This window comes from Sapajus apella, unplaced genomic scaffold, assembly GCF_009761245.1.
Source record: "Sapajus apella isolate SASKATOON/1434 unplaced genomic scaffold, GSC_monkey_1.0 scaffold206, whole genome shotgun sequence".
Taxonomy (NCBI): domain Eukaryota; kingdom Metazoa; phylum Chordata; class Mammalia; order Primates; family Cebidae; genus Sapajus; species Sapajus apella.
In genome coordinates this window covers 123,665-141,774 of record NW_022437146.1, presented here as the reverse complement: position 1 = coordinate 141,774, position 18,110 = coordinate 123,665, and the positions used below count along the sequence as shown (strand labels likewise).

At 41.0% G+C, this 18,110-nt stretch overlaps 1 protein-coding gene across 8 annotated transcripts in view; it reads right to left on the bottom strand.

The window, feature by feature from the left end:
- Window positions 1-1,827: 1,827 nt before the first annotated feature.
- The window catches only part of CANX (calnexin), a 56,768-nt gene continuing 40,485 nt past the window's right edge, over window positions 1,828-18,110 (bottom strand). For all 8 annotated transcript variants that reach the window (XM_032270220.1, XM_032270224.1, XM_032270226.1 and 5 more), the window contains 8 exons: window positions 15,032-15,221; window positions 12,054-12,167; window positions 10,973-11,129; window positions 8,634-8,849; window positions 7,864-7,983; window positions 6,863-6,989; window positions 5,974-6,053; window positions 1,828-4,148 (listed from right to left, as the gene is read on the bottom strand). In XM_032270220.1, the coding sequence (XP_032126111.1) occupies window positions 4,095-4,148; window positions 5,974-6,053; window positions 6,863-6,989; window positions 7,864-7,983; window positions 8,634-8,849; window positions 10,973-11,129; window positions 12,054-12,167; window positions 15,032-15,221 (1,058 nt within the window). In that variant the 3' untranslated portion in view covers window positions 1,828-4,094. The remainder of the gene's footprint in view (window positions 4,149-5,973; window positions 6,054-6,862; window positions 6,990-7,863; window positions 7,984-8,633; window positions 8,850-10,972; window positions 11,130-12,053; window positions 12,168-15,031; window positions 15,222-18,110) is intronic.

Genomic DNA, 18,110 nt, shown 5'->3' with positions numbered 1-18,110 from the left:
TTTAACGTCAGCCGTTTTACTTTGACCTCATTCCTTATCCAGCCCCATAATTCGTCAGAATCGTCGAGTGGACTGGTAGTTTCCTCTTGCACCATCCCGAATCACTGGTAGTTTCCACCTATTTATAAAAGCCCGATAAAGTTTCAAAAGTGCAGCATTGGCCGGGCGCGTTGGCTCACGCCTATAATCCCAGCACTTTGGGAGGCCGAGGCGGGCGGATCACGAGGTCAGGAGTTCGAGACCAGCCTGACCAAAATGGTGAAACCCCGTCTCTACTAAAAATACAAAAAAATTGGCCGGGCGTGGTGGCGTGCGCTTGTAATTCCAGCTACTCGGGAGGCTGAGGCATAAGAATCGCCTGAAAACCCAGGAGGCGGAGGTTGCAGTGAGCTGAGATCGCGCCACTGCAGCCTGGGCGAGAGGGAGACCAACAACAAAAAGGGCAGTATTACTCACTACTTAAAAAAAATCCAGAAGATGTGAATAAAATCATTAATGGGAACTGGAAATGGAAAGGATGACGCTTCAGTCAAAACTTTTTTTTTTGAGACGGAGTGGTGCTCTGTTGCCCAGGTTGGAGTGCAATGGAACGATTTCGGTCCACTGCAACCTCCACCTTCAAGCGATTCTCCTGCCTCAGCCTCCTGAGGAGCTGGGACTACAGGAATTCGCCACCACGCCTAGCTAATTTTGTATTTTTAGTAGAGATGGGGTTTCTTCATGTTGGTCAGGCTGGTCTCGAACTCCTGCCTTCACATGATCTGCCCACCTCGGCCTCCCAAAGTGCTGGGATTACAGCTGTGAGCCACTGCCCCCGACCAAAAAACAGTCCTTTACGTAAAACTGAGTCACTCAACAAAACCAAACCAAGGACAATTATGCCCCATTATTAAAACCAGTAGGCAAAGGGTACAAGTAGAAGGACTGGAGCAATGAAACAGTGTTAGTACTAAAACTAGATGCTGTGCATGTGATGCCAAATGATATCAGGAACTCTAGATATTGGCACTCTAATTGCTAAAAGGTTAAACAGAAGGTGGCAGGAGGCTGCACATTGAGATACACAATCAGTAGCTCAAACATTCATTACTCTAGCTTTTTACTAGGGCTCATGAGGTTTTATTTTAAAATCAAGAGAAAACAACAAACAGTCAAATATGTTTTTATACAAACTCGGCAGAAAAATACAAATTCTAATGTTTTAAATGGAGAAAGTGGGCCACCAAGGCAAAAGTGCCATAATGCAGTCCTTTTTTTTTTTTTTTTAAGCATTCAAACATATAAATTTTACACCAGAACTAAACTATTTTTTTAATAGAAAAAAATAGGAACTAGGAGCACTACAATCTGCATACATACTTTTCTTTAGTATGTAATCTAAAAGTTTAATAGCACATTAAAAAAACTGGGCATAACTTTCAAAAATATCCCTGAAATATTTAAGTATATGTAAAATATGGAGTCTGATTCTGAACAAAGAATTTTCTAATAAAAATTTCAAAGTTTAATGGTTCCCGTAAGTCTTAAATATTATCTACAAATTACCAGTAGAATTTCCTCCTTTTCTGAGCTGCTGTCCACATTATTATACAACAGAAACTAGTGCACCACAGTCAAGTGGGTAGGAAGAGGAGGCAAGAGCTAAATATAAAAGACTGCATCAAACTCATGTGGTGAGATAAAGTCATTATTTCATCATGCATAATTATTTCTGTATATTAGTGAACTCTGACATAGTGGCCAATTAAAGGAAGATCAACCCACTAACTGAACACAGTAAAACACACACACTGAAGGTTACTATGATCAGAAGTTCAGTCAAAAGCAGACACTTAACACAGGGCTTTAATGTAACACCATTTAGTAATGTGACAAATTGAAAAAAAGTGAGTACTTTGTGGATAAGAAAATGGAGGAATACATCTGATGGAGAGTGGGCATTTTACAACAATGGAACAGGTAACCAGCATGTAAAATCATAATATAAGTGCCTTTTTAAGAGTTGAAAACTGCTGCTGTTCATTCATTAATGTGTCAGACATTTAATCAGGATGCTGGACCTTCAACAAAAACTGAAAAAAGAACCAAGAAAAGGTGTTTTTGTTTTGAACAAACTTTACTAAATAACCCTGAAAAGGCAATGAACGATCTAACAATTTAAACTCTAATGATTTAAAGCTCAGCTAGAAGAAAGTGAGGCATGACACAGACCATCAATGGAGGGTGAAGGAGGCAGACTTCTGGAAATACAATGATCCCACCCATTTGCTTCAAGGAGAAACCTGCAGACATATTTTCAGGTCTTGCTAAGTAACAACTGTTTATTTGTTATCAATACATTTGGGAAAGTCTGCTATGTAGCTAAGGTCACTGTGACCACTGAACTACAGATGAAAAGGAAAAAGCACTGAACAGCAAGAAAAATGAATTTAAGTGAACCCATCCTCAAAAGAATTTAAGTGAACCAGTTTAAAAAGAAAAAAAAAAAAAAAAAAAAATAGATACAGCCTTCCTTTTTTACAAATATATTTCCTCCCCAATATCTTCCCAATATAAACACTGTGGAGTGTTTATATATTCAGTGCAAGGAACAGTATCATCGGTACATTTGAAAGCCTCTAAAGAACTAAAGCTAAAATAACATCTAATTCTGAATATGTTTCAGTGTAGAGTAATAATAACATTATTACATTATAGTGGTGTGGGAGAGGCTCTGATAGCACCCATCTTCATTCTGCATGAAAAAACAAACCTAAGATCACTTTTTAAAAAAATTCTACAAGCCACATTAAAAAAAAATTTGAACAGGACTGCTTTATTGTGTAATTTATGACACAACTGTTACATGAATTGCAAATGAAGGCTTAAAATATTTAGCAGCTACAAAAAATCAGGTAACTCATGCTTCATGTCACTCCTCCCACAAATACTTCTAGTCTGTTCAACTGCAGTCAATTCTGTATTGGCTTGCCTCTGAATTAGACTTCTAAAGTCTTTACACAGAGTAAAAGAAATGGATAAAAATCAAAGATTGTATTCTATTCTGTACTTTGACCCTGGAAAGGTATGGGTCTGCTTAAAAGAAAGAAGAAGAAAAATACATGTAATCACAATAAAGCTTAACATTATGCAGGGCTTATAATCATTTTCAGGAACAGACTGCAAGCTGCACTGTGAAGAAAATGCATAGCAGAGGAGAAAGCTGGGGATTTGAGGAAATAGGTAAGGAAAACAGTGTCAACACAGTGGAAGAAGTGATGAACATATCTACTCCGGAGCTCATGTGCCATGCTCTGCTAGCATGCCTTAAGGCCACAGCCTGACGCTCCCAAGTGGAGTATGAATGCCCAAATATGCCACATGAAGCCACCTCCTCCACTACCTGCAAAGCTGTCTGGGAATTGAGCTACAGAACACACGCACTTTCTGGTCTAACCAACATCAAGTGAACAATTTTTTTTCCTTTTTGTATATCTATTTTTAATACAACTTAAATGCAACTTTCATATAAATTTGGGCTTCCATCCAGTCCCTCTCCTCAATTTCCTTAGGAGGAACTGAGTAATTGAAGCAAATAAAACAAGATTATAGCTACAAATGACTGCACTTTAAACGTGATTATCAATTTTGAGGGACAGAGATGTGAATGTTTTACGATACCAAACTTAAAAAAAAGATCTATTATAAAAACTGTAACTCATCCCCCTAACATTTTTAAATGGTGGTATTATGTTGCACAAACAGATCAATACATTAAATTAAGCCAAGATCTTAAAGATTGGCAAAGTTCTATCATTCTATTTTAAAAAACAAAGATGTTACAAAAAAAAAAAGTTAGTTACTTCATGTTACATTTCACAACCATTATGTTAAATGTTTTCTTTTCTACAGAAACAGGGTCCTTTATATCACAACTGCAAGTATTTACTGCTAGATGTTTAAAGTTACACAGACTACTGTTCAACTGGAACCTGCTGATAGTAACGTCTTGAAGTTTTCTGAGTTTCAACCTAAGGTGTGCCAGGTCCTCTCCTAGGACTACTTTTGCAGGGGGGGAGGGAGAGGAAATCACAGATCAAGCTCTTAAGATTGTTTCACTCTCTTCGTGGCTTTCTGTTTCTCGGTGATCTGTTCAAAATTTCATCTTCCTATTGATTGGAAAAAAAAAAAAAAAGAAAAAAAGAAATTCAGTATAATTAGCACATTTAAAAAATAATAAAAGTTCACCTTATTTTCAAGGTCGGCCAGGCTGAGGATAACTTATTTGAGGAAAAAATGAGGAAAATGATTAGAAGAAAAATGCACCAAGAAGAATGGTTGTCTCAGAGGTGGTGGAATTATGTCTAATTCAGTTTAGTCTTTATTGTTTTCTATAAACATACATTTTCTCAATCGAATCCATAAATATTTTCTTAAAAAAGGATCAGACACTGCGATTTCTTAATCTTGCTTAATCCCCAACAATCTACTGGCCTATGGGCACACTATCCCCATTCTGAGGATAAGAAACCAAGGATTCATGAAGATGGAAGACTATCCAAGTAGACTGACTCCAAGGCTGCTGCTCTTTGTACTCTATCACAAGTTGCTAAGATTATAAATTACCCTATGAAAATATTCCCTTTATTTAAATGTGTCAGCAACTTTTTAACATGTGAGGAAGTTTGGGGGAGACATGGTCTCTACCCTCAAGAACTGCATTCTAGTTAAGAAAGAACATATCCATTGAAAATATACAAAAGATACAGATAACATTGACCTTTAGTAATAGGAAGACAGAGTTGTTGTAGCTTCAAGTACCTGAGGAGAGCTTTCCAGGAGAGACCAGATTCAAACACAAAGGTGCTGAGAAAGGGACATTAGTAGGCAATGGTACAGACAATGACTGTTTCCTTTCTCTCATACTCTGCATGTCCAATCTACCACAAAACCAAGCCAGAACCCCAACTAGTTCTCATACCCTCTGCTCCTCTCCTGTCACCCTTTGTGGGGCCGCTGTATCTTTCCTACATGATTACAGGAACCTCCTAACTGGTCTCCCTGATATATAGGAAACATAGCAGACACAGTCATCATCCTGTGACACCTGTGCCCAAAAGCCTGTGATAGCTGCCCACTTCACTAGGAAGGAAAGCCAAGTCCACACAAGTTTACTCTGGAGCCTTCTCCACCCTTCTTTTCTCCACTCTGTCTCTCAGCCCACTGGCCGTAATGGCCTTACAGACAACCACTTTAAGGCTCAATACTGGCTGTTCTCTCTGCCTGGAATGCTCTTCCCACTGACATCCCCATGGAAAAGTTCTCTATCTCTTTCAAGTCTTTGGTCCAATGTCATCTTTCCAGTAAGGTTTTAACACGGTGATCCGCCCTACCTCTAGCATTTTTAATAGCTTTTCCTGCCTTAATTTTTCATAGTTTATCACTTCCTAATATGCTGTGTTGTTTACTTCCTTACAATGTTTACTGCTTGTTGCCTGTTTCCCACAAGCAGAATTTAAGCTCCCTAAAGGCAGGGTATTGTCTGTCTTATTCACTGACAATGCCTAGCACAAAATGGGCACTCACAAATGTAAGGTAAATGAACAAATGAACAAATCTATGGACAACAGGGACAAGAAGTTTAGAACACAGTGATTTGTACAAGGAATACTTTTTAGGTACAGTGAGGAGAAGTAGATAGATTTTTAATGACCTAACGTTCCCTTCCTAGCAAGCATTTTATTTTCTCCCTACAACCTTCTGCTTATTCCAGAAAATCATTTTCAGCTAAAAGGATACTTTTGAGATTCAGATGTGGCTTAAAATTGTCAAACAAAACACTGACCTGTATCACACAGAATCCCACTTTGAAAAAATTGGCTTTTATAGAATTTTTACTGTCATAAGCCACTGTACACTACCCTATTAAAATATTCCCTTTACATAAATGTACTTTCAACTTGGAAAAAAAAATGTATGACCCCTTTCCTTTACCTCTGCTTTAGGTTTTCTGTCTTCCTCCTCTTGACTGACAGTGCCACCATCTTCTTCAGCATCACTTTTCTGTTTCTCTTCTAAGACAGAAGTTAAACAACTGAGCAAACCTTATTATTATTTTTGGTGACAATTAGCATTAGAACACATCTCTAGATCTAAAACAATTTTTTTTGAGATGAAGTCTTGCTCTTGTTGCCCAGGTTGGAGTGCAATGGCATGATCTCAGCTCACTGCAACCTCTGCCTCCAGGTTCAAGCAGTTCTCCTACCATGTGAGCCACTGTGCTTGACCAACAATTTTTTTTAAGAGACAGGATCTGGCTGGGTGTGGTGGCTCACACCTGTAATCCAAACCCTTTGGGAGGCCGAGGTGGGAAAATAGCTTGAACCCGGGAGGCACAGGCTGCAGTAAACTGAGATCACGCCACTGCACTCCAGCCTAGGCAACAGGGCCAGACGCCATTTCAAAAAAAAAAAATCAGCTGGGCATGATGGTGCATGCCTGTGGTCCCAGCTACTTGGGGGTCTGAGGTAGGAGGATCACTTGAGCCTATAAGGTCAAGGCTGCAGTAAACCGTGGTCATGCCATTGCACTCCAGCCTGAGTTACAGAGTGGGACCTCGTCTTAAAAAAAAAAAAAAAAAAAAAAAGAGCAAGACAGGGCCTCACTCTATTGCTCAGCTGGAGTTCAGTGACACTATCCTAGCTGATTATAGCCCTGAACTCCTGGGCTCAAGCGTTTTTCCTTCTTCAGCCTCCTAAAGTGCTAGTATTACAGGCCTGAGCCACCACGCCTGGCTGAAAACAATCTTTAACTTGACTATAAAGGTTTAACAACATTGTCGGGTCTTGGTGTAAAGCAGATTATCTGGACTCTTATTTCTTACCAAGTTTCTCTTCTCCCTCCTCTTCCTCATCTCCCTTGTCCTTTTCCTCTTCCTTCTCTTCTTCCTCTTCCTTCACATCTGGTTGAGGTGCATCAGTCTTCTTATACTCCATAGCACTGGTCTGTTTCTGAAATATTCCCCAAAGTACAATTTCATTTACATGTTCATGTATCATGTTATCATATAATTCCTGAATGCCTACAGGCAAAGTTCTGTTCCAGACTGCATACAGGATTAGATATATAGAAACGAATAAGATGTTATTTCCTACCCTGAAAAGCCTGTGTGTGTGTGTGCGCGCGCGCGCGCGCACTCACACACATTTCAAGGCAAAATACAAAAAGGGCTGGGCAGGAGAGTACAGGTCAAAAAAATCAAGGTGACTGAGGCACAGATACACAGAATAGTGGCAGAGGATGAGGCTGGAAAAAGAACTTCGGATCCAGTTACAAACTGCTATGAATGCCAGATGAAGCATAATCCTCATTTAGCAGAAGTAGAGGGCCAAAATAAAACTTTTTTTTATGATAGCATGCAACAAAGGCTCAACAAGAAAAACTAACAGTAAGGCTATGGTACCCCACCATACTGTTTTGAGAGTGGGGAAGGTGAAGAAAGAATAGATAGTGAGGGATCAAAGACAGAATTACAAAGAATAGAAAAAGCTATGCCAGCAGGAAAAGCTGATTATTGTCTGAGTGGCTAGCTTTATATCTAAGTCTATTATATTTTTAGAAAGCTGCTGCTAAACGTTATGGAGAGTAACATTAGGATAACAGTAGCAACCAAGGGGCTACAAATCCTGCTCCCATCTGGGCACAATAAATGGCTATCAAGGAACAGTAAGTTTGTTTTCTAAAGTCAACACCATATATGGCTCAGTCATTACTGAGCTGCTATAAAGAAAACCTCAGGCAACATATCTTAGTTATTTTTTATAATCACCAGAGTGATGTCTCTAAAAGTGATTCTAAAAACAAAACAAAACGAAAACTTCTTACTTTTCCAGAACAGCAGAAGAGGATAACGAGGAACACAGGCAGGGCTACAGTCAGAATATAGACCACCCATAGCCACGGGCGCTCTTCAGCTGCCTCGATCATCTGCCCCACTACACCTGGCTGAAAAACAAGACAGGACTGATTGAACATTCTGGCCTTCGACACCAAACATAGGCCGAGCTGTTTTTCTGCAGTTCAGTTATGGCAGGGTACCACGCAGGATCTTCTTTTTCAGAGTTCAAGCCAAGATGTTCATACAATGTAAATAAGAAATTAGAGAAAGTCTCCATCTTCTTGCTCTCCTTATAATCAAGATGATTTCAATCTCATAGTTGCAAAAGCTGGCTGTTTCATCACCTGCAAAAGTTCCCTTAACCTCGGGATCCAGTGAATTTCTTATCTCAGTATCCCTGGCTCTCCAATTCTTAGGTTGGCCACATGACCAATTGTTTGAAAATTCCACATGTAGTGTAAACCAAGACTCAACATATCAAAGTGCATTAAAATATGGCCTAAATGACAAATTTCAAAATATGTACCTAAATAATTTTAGAAAACCTGCACATAACACAAACAGACTCTAAAGCCACTATATTAGACTCATGAAATCACGCCCCCAAACTCAATGATGTGTCTTTCTCAGGCATACGGTTATACTTTTTATGCCAATATTGCCAAATGAAGGAAAAGATAAACCTTAACACAGATTTACACAAAAATATCAGCTCTCTACAATAGCAGATACAAATGCACAAGCAGCAAACACGAACCTCTGCAGCTCCATCAGCAGCTTTCTTCAGGCCCCATCCATCGTTGGCCCAATCATCGACTACTCTTCGATCAGCACAAATGATAAAGTTGTCAAAAAAAATGTCAGAGGTCATGGACCACAGCTCCAAACCAATAGCACTAAAAGGAGTCATTCTGAAAGGTTCCAGATCTTCAAAGAAATCTGGATTTGGTATTTTCCTGGGTTTCCAGATTCCCTAGAAAAAAATGTTTTAGAAAATTATTTCACATAATGATCAGAAGTTTATGATGAATCTACTGTAAATGGAATTTTGCATGAACAATGGAGAGAAATGCCAACTTCATGAAACTTGAAATAAGCAACAGGAAAAAAATTATAAATGCTACAGATTATTTTACACACTCTGCCTCTAAGATTTCAGGACTCCAACTACTTCCAATTTCTACTATCACCCATGACCTTGGCCCAAACCAACCCCTCTCGTTTCTAGCCCATTCAACAGCCTCCACTCTTACCAACTGCTGACGAGAGCAGGAGGATAAGTCAGTAGACACTTCTTCAGTGGTGATTTAGAATAAAACGTACATGATCAATCAGCTATTCACTTCTAGATAACTACCTAGATAAATACTACTACATACACCCAGACGTGTACAAGAATTATTATTGTTAGCAGTGACTCTGAAAGCCAAAGTGACAATCCACCCAAATGGCCACCAACAGGAGAACAACTAAAGGGCAACTTCTCTCTCTTTTTTTTTTTTTGAGACGGAGTCACACTCTGTCACCCAGGCTGGTCTCCAATTTCTGACCTCAGATGATCCACATACCTTGGCCTCCCAAGTGCTGGGATTATAGGCATGAGCCACGACACCCAGCCTAAAGGACAACATTTTTTTTTTTTTTTTTGAGATGGAGTTTCACTCGTTACCCAGGCTGGAGTGCAATGGCATGATCTTGGCTCACCGCAACCTCTGCCTCCTGGGTTCAAGCAATTCTCCTGCCTCAGACTCCCAAGTAGCTGGGACTACAGGCGCGTGCCACCATGCCCAGCTAATTTTTGTATTTTTAGCAGAGACAGGGTTTCACCATGTTGACCAGGATGGTCTCAATCTCTTGACCTCATGATCCACCCGCCTCGGCCTCCCAAAGTGCTAGGATTATAGGCATGAGCCACCGCGCCCAGCCAGGACAACTTTTTTAAAGTAAAATTTTTATTTTATCTTATTGTTTGACTACACAATTAAAAATACATTCACATAACATCTTTAAAGACTATGAGAAAAAAATAAAAAAATTACAAACAGAAAAACATATTAGTATATGTATATAAATAGACAAAGTACAAATTAATGATTATAAATAATTTTGCCAGGCACGGTGGCTCCTGCCTGTAATCCTAGCACTTTGGGACGCCAAGGTGGGCAGATCATGAGGACAGGAGATTGGGACCATCATGGCTAACACAGTGAACCCGTCTCTACTAAAAATACAAAACGTTAGCTGGGGTGGTGGCGTGCGCCTGTAGTCCCAGCTACTGGGGAGGCTGAGGCAAGAGAATCACTTCAACCTGAAAGGTGGAGGTTGCAGTGAGCCGAGACTCCACCACTGCACTCTAGCCTGAATAACAGAGGGAGACTATCTCAAAAAAAAATTTTTTTTAAATGCCACTGTTTGCAGAGATAATGATTTTACTAGGCTAGAAAGACAAAATGAACAAAGGTCTGAGGGTGCACATTTCTGCATGAGATCCAAAGCTTCATAACCTTACTACTTGTATTATCCTCACCATCTCCTTTGGCCTTCAGTCTTTTTATAGTTGTAAACATCGAGGATAAGCAGTGAGCTGACTTGAAGTAGTCAAGATGCTGACTCATACCACAGTCCTCTACTCATCACATCACAGATTGCCCAGACTGAGCTTTAGATCCTATGGCTGAAGCAACTCTGGCACCCAAGAGCAGGGTACCCAGGTAGTAGCAGGCTCCTAGCTACTCGGGAGGCTGAGGCAGGTCCTAGCTACTCGGGAGGCTGGTTCAACTACTTGAACCCAGGAGGCAGAGATGGCACTGTGCCAAGATTGCACCACTGCACTCCATCCAGCCTGGCCAATAGAGTGATACTCCGTCTCAAAAAAAAAAAAAAAAAAAAGAAAAAAAGAAAGTTAAAGAAAGTTATTCTCTCCAATTTCTAGGTTTATCTTTGCAACACCTAACCCATTAAGCTCTCTTTCAACTTAAGAAGCTTACTTTCTGCTTTTAATTCAATAGCTTGAATATAATGACCATCCTGGCAGCCTCACTCTATCTGAATACAAACAGATTAATGAAAGTAACTCAACCATCAAGAGGCACAAACCTGGTAGCTGGGATTATCAATCATAGGAGGCTTCCATTTGCCTTTATAATTGGGGTTGTCAATCATAGGTCGCTGCCAGACACCACATCCAGGGGCTGACTCACATTTAGGGTTGGCAATCTGAGGAGCCTCCCATTCTCCATCCATGTCTTCATCCCTTTGGAGGTACAAACAACAAATTATAAACAGGTTCTGTGATGCAGGACTATAAGCAGCTGGCTGGCCCAGGGCTGCCAAGATCCTGCTGAAATGTTTTCAAAGTATCAGACCACCTTCTCCTGTGTTTCTGTATTTCCAGTAACAACAGTTTTTCATTAAAAACACATTTTTTAAAAAAGAAGAATATATAACTAAAATTGTCAAATTCTATCCTGAAATTTGGGAAGTTAGCTATATTTATTTTATTTTTTTTTTTTGAGACGGAGTTTCACTCATGTTACCCAGGCTGGAGTGCAATGGCGCGATCTCGGCTCACCGCAACCTCCGCCTCCTGGGTTCAGGCAATTCTCCTGCCTCAGCCTCCTGAGTAGCTGGGATTACAGGCACGCACCACCATGCCCAGCTAATTTTTTTGTATTTTTGGTAGAGACGGGGTTTCACCATATTGACCAGGATGGTCTCGATCTCTTGACCTCATGATCCACCCGCCTCGGCCTCCCAAAGTGCTGGGATTACAGGCTTGAGCCACCGCGCCCGGCCTGTTAGCTATATTTAAGTATTAACTTTGACTTCAATAAAAACAGGTAACTTATGCTAGGTGCGGTGGCTCACGCATGTAATCCCAGCACTTTGGGAGGCCAAGGCAGGAGATCACTTGAGGTCAGCACTTTGAGACCACCCTGGCCAACATGGTGAAAGCCTATCTCTACTAAAAATACAAAAAATATAAAAATTTGCTGGGTGTGGTGGCATGCACTCGTAACCCCAGCTACTCACAAGGGTGATGCAGGAAGAATCGCTTGAACCCAGGCGCTGAAGGTTGCAGTGAGCCAAGACTGCGCCACTGAACTCCAGCCTGGGAGACAGAGCAAGACTCCATCTCAAAAACCAGGTAATTTAAAAAGTTAACTGAAGTTCTTACCAATCCTCAGGTTTCTCTGCGTCTGGATCGGGTACATACTCGGGCTCATCATCTAACCAGCCTTCGGGTTTTGTGGCCTCGTCATCTGGAATCTTAGCAGGGGCATCTTCATCCCTTAAACGCAAAAGAAAAAGCCAGTTATGACAACCCTGGTCACAGTGTAGTCTTGCTTTGTGGATCAGAAACAGAGTATTCTAAAAATATTTTGGTCTTAATCTCAAAATTTAAAATAATTCCTCTTAGAAAATACTTGTGAATCATATATCTGCTAAGGGCTTGATAAAAGAACTCATTACAACTCAATATAAAGACAACCCAATTTAAAAATGGGCAAATGATTTTAATAGACATTCTCCAAAGAAGATATACAAATATATAATACAAATACATAAGCACATGAAAAGATGCTTAACATTATTAGCCATTGGGGAATACAAATCAAAACCACGATACTGCTTAGTACCAAGATGGCTGTAATAAAAAAGACTCATAAAAACAAACATTGGAAAGAATATAGAGTAACTGAAATCCTCATACACTGCTGGTGGAAAAGTAAAATGGTACTGCTGATTTGCGGCAGTTTCTCAAAAAGTTAAACAGTTACCACATGACCCAGAAATTTGACTTTTAGGTATATATATCCAAGATAAATGAAAATATATGTCTATAGCTAGGCAGAGTGGCTCATCCCTGTAATCTCAGCACTTTGAGAGGCTGAGGCAGGAGGATCACTTGAGGTCATGAGTTCAAGACCAGCCTGGACAACAAGGTGAAACCCAGTCTCTAACAAAAAAAAAAACAAAAAAACAAAAAAACACAAGGCCGGGCACAGTGGCTCATGCCTACAATCCCAGCACTTTCGGAGGCTGAGGCAGGCGGATCACCTGAGGTCAGGAGTTCAAGACCAGCCTGACCAATATGATGAAACCCTGTCTCTACTAAAAAATACAAAAATTAGCTGGGCGTGGTGGCATGCATCTATAATTCCAGCTACTCAGGAGGCTAAGACAGGAGAACAGCTTCAACCCGGGAGGCAAAGGTTGTAGTGGGCTGAGATCGTGCCACTGCACTACAGCCTGGGCAACAAGAGTGAAACTCCATCACCAAATAAAACAAAACAAAACAAAACAAAAACCACAGCTAGGCATGGTGGCTCATGCCTGTAAACCTAGCACTGTGGGAGGCTGAGGCCAGCGGATCACTTGACGTCAGAAGTTCCAGACCAGCCTGGCCAACATGGTGAAATCCCGTCTCTACTAAAAATACAAAAATTAGCCAGGTGCAGTGGTGCACACTTGTAGTCCCAGCTACTTGGGAGGCTGAGGCATGAGAATCATTTGAACCCAGGAGGCAGAGGTTGCAGTGAGCTAAGAACATGCCACTGCACTGCAGCCTTGAAGACAAAATAAGACTCTATCTCAACAAACAAACAAAATACAAAAATTAGCCGGGCGTGGTGGTGCATGCCTGCAGTCCCAACTACTTGGGAGGCTAAGGCAGGAGAGGATCATTTGACCCCAGGAGGCGGAAGTTGCAATAAGCTGTGACCTTACTGCTGCACTCCCGCCTAGAAAACACAGAGAGACCATGTCTTTAAAAAAAAAGAAAAGACATATTTATATAAAAACCAGTACATGAACATTCATAGCACCATCATTCATAATCACAGACAAAAAGGAGGAAACAACCTAAATGCCCACCAAGGGATGTATAAATAAAATGTGGCATTATCAACACAGTAGAGTATTATTCAATCATAAAAAGGAATGCAGTACTGATACATGCTTCAACACAGATAAATCTGGAAAACACTGTGTTAAGTGAAAGAAACTGGACAGAAAAAACCACATATTGTATGATTCCATTTATATGAAATGTAGAAAGTGGACAAATGAAGGGAGGCAGAAAGTGGGTTAGTGGATGCTGGGAGTTGAGCGGGGAGGAAACAGGGAGTGACTGCTTAATGGGTACAGGGGCCTTCTTAGGTGATAAAGCTAGTTAAGGAATATAATACTGAACAAGGCTAAGTCCAAATAATCTAATAGACACCAAATATACAAATAAACTTGGCATTTATACTAGTGCAGCATGTAAGTTCAGTTACTTGTATCTCACCTTTCAGGGAGGAAAAAGATCATCTAGGCTAAGCATAGGAGGATACTTTTACAAAGAGTAAGAATTTCTTTGTTCAAAGATAGCCATATACAAGAATCCAGCCCCAGTGATTTCTCCTACTCTTCAATGTGCACCCTATATAAAAGGCCATCTAATTTCTCCCCTGCATGTCAAGCTCATTGCTGTTCTACTTCTGCAGATGACATTCTTCAATCAGAAACACCCCTTCCCATATTTACCAACTCCTTAACTCTCACTTCACTTCCAAGTCTCAATTTGATTTGCTCTGCTCCAAGAAACCATGCCTGGGTTAGGCATACCTGGTGCTCTGGTCCCCCGTGGCACCTTCTCATGAACCCTTACCATACCACATGCCAACAACATGCTTCACAACTGGACTGCAAGCTCTGTGTAGGCATATGGTGGTGTCCTTGTGGCTTTGTATTCTACCGCCCAATCCAGAACAGAGAACTAAGTATTGTGTAAATAGGAAAAAGATTATTTTTCAAATTAAAATTTAACACTTCAGGACTTTGGCTTTAAATGTGAATTCACAGAAGCACTGGAGAAGTCAGGCCAAGGTATGTGAGATTCTGCCACAAACCAACAGTGTCACCATGGACAAACTCTATCAACTGTGGCATTTTACGGCTTATAAAATGGTGAGTCAAACCAGATTATGACACTACATATAGTACTACAGCCCCTTCTCAGCTATAGTACTCTCTAGTTCCTCTACAGGTTAGATTGCATCACGGATTATTGAAACTATCAGAGCTTACTCAACCAACATTTGGTTGTTCAAGCCACACGGAATATATGAAATGCTCCCTTATACTTGAAGACAGCTCCCCAAGACTCACCAGTCATCTGGCTTGACAGCTTCTGGATCTGGGATTTTTGGTCTTTCATCCCAATCCTCAGGCTTCCGGTCTTCTGGGTCCTCAATTTCACGTGAAGGATTAACAGGAGGAGTCATGTCATTTAGTAGGTTTCCACTGTTCACAACAGATTGGTCCACTAATATTTCAAAACTATTATCTGGATTCAAGACTGAAAAAAAAAATAAATGCAATTAAAAATAGTTAATTTCCCAAGCTCTCTTTACTGTTAGACAAAAGATCATGACCTCTAACTTGAAGAAACAGCATAGAAGTATCATGACCTGAGGCTTTGGGGTAAGAACAATGCCTGGCTCTGGGGTCTTGGGCAACTTAATGCCCTTTTCCTTATGCATAAAACATAAATGCTTAGTTCCTCAGGTTTCTAAGAATTACAGCAAATGACAGTTAAAATCTGTAACACCAAAGACTTTAGACACACATACACACACACACACACATCATGAAGCCTACATAAAGTAACACGATTATTGGTTTTATACAACTCATTATATATCAGTCAGCAGACAAATAACTTATAACAACTTCCCAGTACAAAAGATTCATTTCTTCATTTTTAATAGAGTTGATATTATTACTGAAATAACACAAACCTCTAATTTATTAAAATGCATGTCAGCCAGGCATGGTGGCTCACTCCTATAATCCCAGCACTTTGGGGGGCCAAGGCAGGCAGATCTAAAGGTCAACAGATTGAGACCACCATGGCCAACTTGGTGAAACCCTGTCTCTACTAAAAATACAAAAAATTAGGTGGGCATGGTGGCACCCACCTGTCCCAGCTACTCAGGGAGGTGAGGCAGAAGAATTGCTTGAACCCGGGAGGTGGAGGTTGCAGTGAGCCGAGATTGGGCCACTGCACTCCAGCCTGCAACAGAGCGAGACTGTCTAAAAAAAAAAAAAAAAAAAAAAAAAAAAAAAAAAAAAATTGAACGTCGACTTTTTTTTTGTTCTACTTTTTTTTTTAGACGGAGTCTCACTCTGTCACCAGGCTGAAGTGCAGTGGCGCAATTTCAGCTTACTGCAATCTCTGCCTCCTGGGTTCAAGCAATTCCCCTGCTTCAGTCTCCCGAGTAGCTGGCACTACAGGTGCTCACCACCATGCCTGGTTAATTTTTTTGTATTTTAGTAGAGATGGGGTTTCACCATGTTGGCCAGGATGGTCTCGATATCCTGACCTCATGATCCACCCACCTCGGCCTCCCAAAGTGCTGGGATTACAGGTATGAGCCACTGTACCTGGCCTCATGGTTCTATTTTTAACCCCCATGCAAAATGAAAAAACAATTTTAAATCCATAAAAGCATTTTTAAAAATTTTATTTTATTTTAGACAGAGTCCCGCTCTGTCGCTCAGGCTGGAGTGTGGTGGTGTCATCTGGGCTAACTGCAACTCCCGCCTCCCAGGTTCAAGCGATTCTCCTGCCTCAGCCTCTAGAGTAGCTGGGACTACAGGCAGCCCCGTGCCACCATGCCCAGCTAATTTTTTGTATTTTAAGTAGAGACGGGGTTTTGCCATGTTGCCCAGGCTGGTCTCCAACTCCTGAGCTCAGGCAATCCACCCACCTAAGCCTCCCAAAGTGCTAGGATTACAAGCGTGAGCTACCGTGCCCAGCCCCATGGGCCCCATAAAAGCATCTTAAGTATGATATATACCAAAGCCTGGATTCTACACCTAAATATCTAATATGCGACTGATCAGGTTATAACACATCTAGACAAGGAATCCTATGCTGCTGTGTCAGTGATAATGAAAATGAATGCTTTTTTAAGGAAGAACTCACACTCTGTGCTGTTAACAAAGTTCGGGCCAGGTGTGGTGGCTCATGCCTGTAATCCCAGCACTCTGGGAGGCAGAGGGAGGCGGATCATTTGAGGTTAGGAGTTTGAGATCAGCCTGACCAACATGGTGAAACCCCAACTCTACTAAACATACAAAAAAATTAGCTCGGGAGGCTGAGGCAGAAGAATCATTTGAACTGGGGAGACAGAGGTTGCAGTGAGGTGAGATCATGCCATTGCACTCCAGCCTGGGCAACAGGGCGAGCCTCTATAGCACAAAAAAAGAAAAATTAATATATTCTAGGCCAGGTGCAGTGGCTCACACCTGTAATCCCAGCACTTTCGGGGGGCTGAGGTATGCCAACAGGGTGAAGCTCTGTCTCTACTAAAAATACAACAATTGGTCTCTGTAGGGCCATGGGTTAGTGTATTTGGCTGTTAACTGAAACTGAAAAACACAAAAATTAGCTGGGCATGGTGGCATGAGCCTATAATCCCAGCTACCCCGGAGGCTGAGGCACGAGAATCACTTGAACCCGGGAAGCAGTGGTTGCAGTGAGCCAAGATCAGGCCACTGCACTCCAGCCTGGGTAAGCAAGACTCTGCTTAAAAAAAAAATAAAAAAGGCTATTATATTCTTCATAAAGAGGCATGTTTATTTATGATCTCAAACTGGCAGGAAAAGCTTCAATAAACAAACAAACAAAAAAAAAACACGTATATCCAAAGGACTTAATTGTCAACTGTCCAGGTATTGGACAATTATACATAAACTTGGAAGTTCAACTACAAGATACTTCTGAAAAATTGTCTATTTTTGTTGGATTTATGTATAACTGCGTATATAATTTATTATTCAACATTTATCAACAACAAAAAAGGGGGAAGAAATTAGGTAGGTCAGCAAAGCTCTTTACGGGATATAAAAGAACACCTACTACTTTTTTCTTTTTTTGAGACGAAGTCTTGCTCTGTCAACCCAGGCTGGAATGCAGTGGCAGATCTCAGCGCTGCCTCCCAGGTTCAAGAAATTCTCTGCCTCAGCCTGCGGGCTGGGCTTTACAGGTAGCTGGGATTACAGGTGCCTACCACCATGCCAGACTAATTTTTTTGTATTTTTAGTAGAGATGGGGTTTCACCATCTTGGCCAGGCTGGTCTTGAACTCCTGACCTCGTGATCCACCCACCTCAACCTCCCAAAGTTCTGGGATTACAGGCGTGAGCCACTTAACCCAGCCATCCTTTTTTTTTTTTTTTTT